This window comes from Labrus mixtus, chromosome 18 (genome assembly GCF_963584025.1).
Source record: "Labrus mixtus chromosome 18, fLabMix1.1, whole genome shotgun sequence".
NCBI lineage: Eukaryota > Metazoa > Chordata > Actinopteri > Labriformes > Labridae > Labrus > Labrus mixtus.
Window position 1 is genome coordinate 2,334,858 of NC_083629.1, and position 9,937 is coordinate 2,344,794.

The window sequence follows — 9,937 nt, forward strand, 5'->3', positions numbered from 1 at the left end:
CCACAAGTTTACATTGATAAAAACAATAGTTTCACAGGGGCGGCTGTAGATCAGAGATAATCGGTCGTCTCTCAACCGGAAGGTCAGGGGTTTGATCCCCAGCTCCTGCAGCCACATGTCGATGTGTCCTTTGGCAAGACATTTACCTCCAAGTTGCTACTGCTGCCTCGGTGACGGCGTGAGTGTGTATGAATGGATGAGTTAATACTGATGGACTCTTTACTCAGCAGCCTCTACCATCAGTGTGTGAATGTGTGTGAATGGATGAGTTAATACTGATGGACTCTTTACTCAGCAGCCTCTACCATCAGTGTGTGAATGAGTATGAAGGGATGAGTTAATACTGATGGACTCTTTACGCAGCAGCCTCTACCATCAGTGTGTGAATGTGTATGAATGGATGAGTTAATACTGATGGACTCTTTACACAGCAGCCTCTACCATCAGTGTGTGAATGTGTATGAATGGATGAGTTAATACTGATGGACTCTTTACACAGCAGCCTCTACCATCAGTGTGTGAATGTGTATGAAGGGATGTAACCTGCTTGTAGCACTATTCAATTCTTCTGACTACTCAAAGCGCCTGCAAGTCCACTTAGCATTTACAGTGCAGGACATGGGAGTGGGTTGTTGCTTCAATCCCTGAAGTTTCTTTTGTATTATTGTAAGGTAATGTTATGTTAAATCTAAGCTAATCTTTTAAGCCATCAAAGTCGCACAAATGCCCACAAACTGATTCAGGCAGATGAAGCTTCAAGGATATGCAAGGTGAAATAATTGTTTTTGTCAATGGAGTCTGGTGGCTTTGAAAACAGTGATGCAACAGCTGTCTGGATAAAAAAGGATCTTACCGCTAAAGAAATGTTCCTTCTACCAGAGTCCTTCCCATCATCTAAGATACTTCAAAAAAACAATCTGCAGCAACAACAAGCGCTTTCAGTACACACACTTTTCTTTCATGTTCTATAGATATTACAGTGCAGCCCTTTTTGTGTGGCTAAATCTGGAGTATTCTGAAGCTTTTATTTTAACCTTTAGTTCATCAAGACCTCTAACAGGTTTTAAAATACAGGAATTCTCATGTACATATAAGGGGCTGTATATATTCTACAATTCACTTATCAGACGCTTTAATCCAAAGCGACGTACATCAGAGAGTAAGTACAACACAAGCAAGGATCTAGAAAAAAGGGAACAATGTCAGTAAGAGCAAACGATCAGCTTTGAGTCTGATTGGACACACAGGTGCTGACAGGAAGTGACCAGAGGTAAAGCACAACATTGAGGGCAGTTCTTGAGAGCTCTAATCAGTATAGAAACCATCTTATAAGTCGTCGTTATCAAACAAAAACCATCGTCATTACCATCATCATCATCAATAATATGGAGATCATCATCATTAAGTTAGTAGGTATTCATGAAAGAGCTGGGTCTTTAGCTTTTTCTTAAAGGTGCAGAGAGACTCTGCAGATCCAATGGAGTTTGGAAGTTTATTCCACCACCGGGGGGCCATATATCTAGTGTTAAGTAAAAATGTCCAAGTTGTATACATCAGTTCATGTTTTACAGGTTTAAAATGTGATTTGTGTTGAGGATGCATCCTCTCTGTACCACATAACACAGACATGTTTTGGAAATGCAGTCTTACTTTTATGAGGCTGCCATTTGTATTGACTGTTTTTTTTTATTTATTCCCAATCTATCACTTGACTTGACAATGACACTGAGTTTTGAAAGCCATGAAAATGAAATCAAACGATGGGAATCGTTCTAAACTCAGAGTGTAACGTTCATGTTCCTGATGTCTGCTCCCCGTCTGTGTTTTCTCTTGTAGCTGAAGTGTACACTGGCATGTCCAAGCCTGCCGAGGCCTCTGCCTGCACGCAGGAAGCAGCCAACCTCTTCCCCACATCCCATAACGTGCTGTACATGAGGGGGCAGATAGCTGAGCTGCGGGGAAACATGGATGAGGCCAAACGCTGGTATGAAGAGGCCCTGTCCATCAACCCGACGCACGTTAAGACCATGCAGAGACTGGTAATACACCAACACTTTGTGATGTGTTGTCCTTCTGTCCTTGTGTTTGGTCTCATGAGAACTTAGCAAATCTTGTCCTATCAGCATGCTGTGTCCTTACAGGGTTTGTTTGTTTTATGTAATCAGCTCCAGTCTTCTGGGACAGCTCAGACCCTTTATGAAGAGAGGGGACACAGTCTCTTTTTTTCTGCTTTATTATTGGCTCAACCTCATTATGAGCCCTGTGCCCTCTGCCTGCAGCGTGGATGCTAAACTTTAGAGGGTCAGTTTATAACTAGGATGGCTCACCATTTTTACCCTCGACCCAAATGAAAGAAATTAATTATTATTTTGGGTTGATGAGACACCACACCTTTATATAAGCCAGATCAAGAATGCACTGTAAATACGTATTTGTAAACAAGACTTTAAGCTGGCGAGGAACTTTCAAGCTGTGTCGATCTCTGCAACAGGAAATGGAAGTTTAAAAACATTACATATTATCTATTTACTGATCTTGTCCTGTACACGCATACATCAGGTTTTCTGACAAAGAATCTCATCTATTCTCTTTCATTGACAGTAAAACTTGTCACTCAATCGAAAGCTTTGCCATGAAAAATGTAAACAAAGTCTGTTGTGTCCCAACATGCATCAAAGATCTCATCTGGTTTGCTTTTTATGTCATACAGTGGTATCAGTTCTAACTTCAGTCTGTTTTAAAACCAGCTAAAAGTCCTCACAGGAGATTTAAAAAAAGAAAACCGAATTGAGTGAAGCTCGTTTCCACCAAGCGGTTCAGTTCAGTTAATAACAATGCGCATGTATTGGTGTTTCCACTGTCAAAGTCGAGAATAGTACCAAAATAACCGTTCCATACCGTCCTACTTTATGTTACCCTTCTGTTGGGGGTCCAATCACACCGATCCCACCCTACAGGGAACAGCTAAACACTCTGCAGTCTGTGTGACTGTGTTTCTAATAAAGACAAATTCACCATGTTTAAGAAGGTCATTTCAAGGATGTTTTCGTTTTTTTGCCACTAATGTCAGCACGTAGCACTGCTCATGGACGAAGACGTACAAAAATAAATATTACCGGTATATGAATGATCAATTCTGCTTTTTTAAGCCTTTTCCAAATGCCTATCTGCGCTTACTTAAAATCTATTTTTTTAAAACCCAATGTAGAAAAAAACTCACTTAAGGGTGCAAGTTTTCAAAGCAAATGATCCAGAGCTAAACATAAACATTTACAAAACTAAGTGTACAAGGTACATACCACATTTAAATGCATAGTTGTTTTTTTGTACATACAGTAGATAACAGTCAGTACAGTCTTCCTACTCCATGTTCTGCAGGGTCCATTGAAACATGTACTTAAATGTTCTACATGCTGGACAACATTTCACATTAAGTGCTGTATTTGTGGATATTTTCACTGTTTCATCTTAAACAAGCCTGTTCTGTGGGACTGTTCCTGTCCACACTCTCTATTTGAATAATATAATATTCCAGAGGTAACATACTGTGAGTCTTATTATGGTCTTCTCATTCTTCATCTTCCTCTTTATTTATTTTTAACCTTCCACAGGGTCTGATTCTTCATCAGCTGCAGCGCTACTCTCTGTCGGAAAAAGTCCTGAGAGATGCTGTACAGGTCAACAGGTAGGTGTGTGTGTGTGTGTGTGTGTGTGTGTGTGTGTGTGTGTGTGTGTGTGTGTGTGTGTGTGTGTGTGTGTGTGTGTGTGTGTGTGTGTGTGTGTGTGTGTGTGTGTGTGTGTGTGTGTGTGTGTGTGTGTGTGTGTGTGTGTGTGTGTGTGTGTGTGTGTGTGTGTGTGTGTGTGTGTGTGTGTGTGTGTGTGTGTGTGTGTGTGTGTGTGTGTGTGTGTGTGTGTGTGTGATCTGCCCCCTGTGATGTGCTGCACCTATCACCTAATCAACTGTTTTCTCATCTCCTCTCTCCTCCCCTGTCTCCCTGTTTATTCTCCTCTTTCTGTCTCGTGTCACCCTTCCTACTTCCCCTCTTCCTCTCCTTTCTTCCCTCTCCCCCTCTTCCTCTCCTTTTTCCCTTTTCTCTCTTCTCTCACATCTTCTATTACCCCCTCTTCTCTGATTTCCTTCTCTCCTCATATTATCATTTTCCCTCTCCTCTAATCCCCCCTCTTCCTTCCACTTCTCTTTTCTTTCTTCTCCTTTAATCTTTCTTTGTTCCTCTCTTCCAACCTTCCTTCCTCTTCTTTCTCCTCTCTCTTTATTCTTCTCCTCTCCCTCTCTCGCCCTGTTCTCCCCCTCCTCTCCCATCCTCTCTAACGGTCCATCTCCTCCCCCCTCCCTCCCTCCCCTCCACAGTACGGCTCATGACGTGTGGAACAGCTTGGGGGAGGTCCTGCAGGCTCAGGGAAATGCTGCCGCTGCCACAGAGTGTTTCCTCACCGCATTGGAGCTGGAGGCCAGCAGCCCCATTTTGCCCTTCACCATCATTCCCAGAGCTCTATAAAACACACACACACACTCATACACTCTCTTAACAGTTATCGCCTCAGTACTATAGCACAGTGGCACAAATGATGGACCTGCACACAAACAAACAACATGTACACACAACATGTACACACAACATGTACACACAACATGTACACACAGCATGTACACACAGCATGTACACACAACATGTACACACAACATGTACACACAACATGTACACACAGCATGTACACACAACATGTACACACAACATGTACACACAACATGTGCATGCCTGCATGCCACTAACACCAAGTTTTACTGCCATACGTTCAGAAACACACACACACATAACCACACATACACGCTGCCCCTTGTCCACCCAACCTTCCCACAATGCCTTGCTGTGACTATGTAAGTGTGAGGGCATGTGTCTGTATGCTGATAGGTTGCTTGTGTCTAGTGTACACCCATGTGTGTGTGTGTGTGTGTGTGTGTGTGTGTGTGTGTGCATAGTTGTGAGTGGTTGTATTTGTAGTATGCTGTGAGTGTGTTTGTTGTTTGGTCCTCTTCAAAGATGTAAATAATCTTAAATTGAAGTTCCCACTCTTCCATCACTAGCATTTAGAGAACCTCAGAGTTTACATTTTGTTTACAAGTTGTTTTTGTCCAAAACTTCTTTCACACACACACAGAGTAATTAATGTTTCCTTTGTGAGCTAAATGTTACTGAATCTCAAACACACGTACACATATGTTTAATCTGCTGTAATGACCTTTGAGAATTTCCTGGAGCACGGACAGTCATGAGAAATAGATCACAGAAGAATCAATCAATCACTGAAGTCTAAAATGCCAAAACACAGACTGCATTTACACACAGGAAATCAGATTTAAAGCTTTTGATGTCCAGTGGACTACTTTCACCGCTATTTTATCCTCCAATTAAAAACATTTCTGCAAAGAACACATGATTGTCTCATCTGTACAGCATTAACATGCTGCTTTGTGTCACTTTATTTTAAAATCATTCCAGAATTTCACAAACATGTGCACTAGTCTTTGTTTTACCCAAGTGAGGCTTTAAAGAAAGAGTTCACATTGTGGGTAATTTGCTCTTTTGTTTATTTAGGACTCCCTAAAAGTACAGTATGTCACCTGGATGGGTGTAGTTTTTCAGGACATAGCGGTGCATGATTTGAAAAACCATGTGGCCCTTTAATTATTGGTTCAAAAGCCAAAAAATTAGGGAATAAAAAACTTTTAAGGTTGCTGTTCTGTTAGCTGTTCTAGTTAGATGACCCAATGCACCGCTCTGAATGAAACTCTCTGTCTTTAGGGAGTCCAGTAGCAAAAAGACACAAATCACCAGGTTCTCTGTATGTGAAGACAGAATCTACACACACATATATATATATATATATATATGTGTGTGTGTGTGTGTGTGTGTGTGCATATTAAACATGTTAATGAGTCCATTTTAAGGATGGATTTAGTTTCTTCTGGACGTATAAAGGCCAGCCATTTTCCCTTCTCCCAGTCTCTATGCTAAGCTAACTAGCATATTAACTGTTATGCAAGAACACAAATTGAGCTCATTTCACAAAATCTTTTGAAAATGAATGGCTGATTTGTTTTGAAGGCTGGATTTCAAGCAATAACAGCTGCAGAAAAAAAGTACAGTATGATGAAAAAGTCCCACAGCTGTCAAACTGAAGCTCTACTGTTACAATGTAAATGTCTGTGACACCCACATTTTCACCAAATTCTGAGTTTCTAGCTGTGTATACATGTAACCTGTGATTGTGTTGTCTTTTTCACCGTCATGTTCAATACAACTAGATAAATCTATTTTTTTTCCATTTGATTTTCAATATAAATACAAAAGATCATTGTTGTATATTTGATTGTTCCAGGTGTATTATTATTATTGTTATTATTATCTTAGAAAGTAAATTATAACTCTATTTTCTGGAGAATGATGTTACTAAGATGCTGTCTGATTCAGAGCTCAGTGAGTCCTTTGTGCTGTAAATGAATGACTGAAGTTAAAATGATAATGTCAAAGATAATAAAAGAGGTTAAAACATGTGGGACTTCTCGTCTGTTTTCTGCATTAACATTTACTCTCATCCCTCGCCTTTCTCCTCCGAGCTTACTGTATGCCACGATGGGAAAATGGTTATTGACCTTAAGGCTTAATATTTCAGTTAGTAAAAACGTCTGTGTCTCTGTGTGTGGTCCCTCTGGCTGTGACCTCGGGGCAGCAGTGTGTGTTACTTTCTCAGGTGTGTGTCTGTCAGTGGATGGGTGTGTCCTCCTTTGTGTGTTTTTATTAGAGGATTACAGCGCTGACAGGCTTTGTCCAGGAGTGTCAGGAAGCCACAGTTCACTCTCTTACACTGTTACTGGATTCTCAGATATCACTAACAACTAGTGCCTCTGAAAGGCCATGGCCTCATAAAGGTGTGCTGGTGATGGTCAGCTGATATTGGCCTTGGGATTACACATATACATTTCACAGGTGATCAGTATAATTTTCTCAAATTCCTGAAGTGTAACAGAAATTAAGTAGAGTTTTGAGACTCATCTGACAGCTGACTGAAACACTCCTGTGAGGAACTTTTGGCTTGTGTTGATTTTGGCGCCCCCTCTGGTCAAAGCCGTACCTCCTATCCCCTCACTGATTTTGTCAGGAAGGAAGTTGTAGGTTGTTTTTTTTTAAGTTATCTTGCTCTCTTTTAACAGTCGTATTACTCGTTGAGAATCTTTTCTGTGGGAAATGTAAAAAAAAAACTGGATTATTCTGTAACATCAATCAATCAATCAATCAATTTTTATTTGTATAGCGTCAACTCATAACAAGTGTTATCTCGAGACACTTTACAAGAAGCAGGTAAAAGACCTTACTCATTGTTATGTTACAAAAAGCAGGTAAAAGACCTTACTTATTGCTATGTTACAAAGATCCGGCCTATCCATCATGAGCACTTTAGCAAAGCAGCAAAAGTTACAGTGGTAAGAAAAAACTGTCTTATTAAAAGGCAGAAATCTTCGGCTGGATCCCCGGCTCATGATGAAACTGTCTTCACAGGTCTAGACTGCGCCGGGCTTGGAAAGGGATAGGGGGAACATGCATCGGGGTGGCAGTAGCTCAGGCTCCAGGGAGACTGGGTCAGGAACCGCCGGTTCAAGTCCTGGTGCAGACTGTAAAAAAAAATACAGTAGTTGTTCTGGTTGCTGGAGAGGTGCTAGGTTACTTCCCAAACACTGCAGAGGTGCCCTTGAGCAAAGCACCAAACCCCCAACAGTGTGTAGCAGCCCCACTCCAACATCTCTACATTAATCGTCCTGTCTGTGCATGTGTGTATTTCTGTGTTTGAGAAACATGCTTCTCAATAACAGTGTAAACTACAATTTCCTTCAGGGATGAATTAAGTTTGTAAAATAAAAATAAATAATAAATACATTCTGATACCTGATTTAACAGACACCTACCCCACAGCATCAGCTTCATACATTAAAAATAAATCAATAGTAAATCTATACGCTGATATATATATTTTTAAGCTCATAAAGCTGTATCTATATGCATCTCAGGCTTTATCATCACCAGTTTAAAACCCCTCACAGAAGCTTTAAATATCACTGTCAGATGATAATCTTTATCTTGCATATTTAATTTATCTAAGGATTTAATCCTGAAGAGGAGCACTGCAGCTGTCAGATGAAATCCAAACACGTCCATGAAATCAACTTTCCAAGAGTAGAGTTATGGAAAACATTCACAAGTGTGACTTTGCATTTTTAGATTATCCTAGCATTACAAGTACAGTTTTTTTTAAGTGCATTATTTTCCATTTGAGGAGTCCTAAAAGTTTATGAAAATAACTAATCACTAATTTCCTTTAATGACATAAAATGCTGACCTCAATTTGAAAATGAGAACTGTGGGGTTGTGATGTTGTACTTTTATTCTTTTGCTTTAATGAAAGGAACTTTTCTTGTTAGTTTTGACAAAAAAAAGTATAAATGCCAGGCAAGAGATTTTTCTAAAGAATCAGGTTCAAATGTCAAGAATAAAGTTAACCTTCAATTTTTGACTTTGTCAAAAGTTTTAAATCGATTTGTTTCTTAAACCTAGCTTTTTAACTTTTCCTTAGTTTTCTGTCCAGAGAGATTATTCAAGTGAATTTTATATGAGTAAAGTTATAACTGGTTGTGTTTGTGTTTTGCTTTCATAAATTAAAAATCACTGTTCTTAACTTTTTCATTTTCCTGCAGCAGCTAGAAAACTCAGGATGCTTTGAGGAATCTTTTAAGGAGTGGACATTTACGATTTTGAAAGGAAATCAAGAGTAAAGATGAACAATGAATAACTGGCCTCCACAATTTAATCAGATTTCTAGCTCCGACACACACACACACACACACACACACACACACACACACACACACACACAGACATGTTCCCCCTCCATTCTTCTGGCTGTCAGGAGAAAAAAATATTTATGTGGTCGAGAGCTGGAGCTAGGAGTGGGGTATTGTGTGTGTGTATTTGTGTGTGTGTGTGTGTGTGTGTGTGTGTGTGTGTGTGTGAAGAATACACACTGTGTGTAAATGTGTGGGAGATGAGTTTGTAGCCAATGTGAGAAAGAATCTTCTGGATCAAAAGGCGTGTTAATAATGTAGGAGTGGCATCGCACTAATAGCAAGCAGTATGCAGAAAGATATATTAATATACACTTCACAGTTACATAACTACAGCCACTAACTGTGTGTGTGTGTGTGTGTGTGTGTGTGTGTGTGTGTGTGTGTGTGTGTGTGTGTGTGTGTGTGTGTGTGTGTGTGTGTGTGTGTCCATGTTCATATCCTGCCTTCTTTTACTCTACATTTGTTTGCTTTTCATTGATGCACAATCAGACTTCTAAGCTTCATTTATTTGAGGAGGTAGTTTCATCAAAGCACCAAAACTAGTTGAGTGAAACGTTTAGTGTTGATTGGACAGAACTTCTTCTGGCTTCAGCTGTTAAAAAAAAAAACCTGAATATCAGCTTCTGAATCACAGGAAGGAGGAGAGGTTTTATTGGTTTTAGGATGCACAGTCAATCTCCGTTTTTCATTTTCTCTTTTCATCCCTCGCTCTCGTCCTCTCCCTCCAGTCCTGGGTTTCTATTATTGTCTTTCATCCTCTTCATCTCCCCCCCCCCCCACTTGTCTCCTCTCTTGCTCTCTTCTCAAACTCCCACGGTTTTCTGCTCCCTCTCTTTCACTGCCACCCACCCCATGCCTGGCTCTGTTGCCTAGCAACACCTCCTCATCTGCAGACAGCTTTTTTTTGGATGATCAGGAGAAAGTCCTCATGGCATCCCCTTGATGCACTCTGATTGTACCTACAGATAATGTGAGGACATGTTAGTGTCAGTGAAGGTGAGCGGCATGATGCTAGACTTC

At 40.3% G+C, this 9,937-nt stretch overlaps 1 protein-coding gene across 5 annotated transcripts in view; it reads left to right on the top strand.

Moving 5' to 3' along the window:
- Positions 1-5,450, top strand: part of ttc7b (tetratricopeptide repeat domain 7B) — a 31,861-nt gene extending 26,411 nt beyond the window's left edge. For all 5 annotated transcript variants that reach the window (XM_061063029.1, XM_061063030.1, XM_061063031.1 and 2 more), the window contains 3 exons: positions 1,837-2,039; positions 3,612-3,685; positions 4,370-5,450. In XM_061063029.1, the coding sequence (XP_060919012.1) occupies positions 1,837-2,039; positions 3,612-3,685; positions 4,370-4,517 (425 nt within the window). In that variant the 3' untranslated portion in view covers positions 4,518-5,450. The remainder of the gene's footprint in view (positions 1-1,836; positions 2,040-3,611; positions 3,686-4,369) is intronic.
- Positions 5,451-9,937: the final 4,487 nt, after the last annotated feature.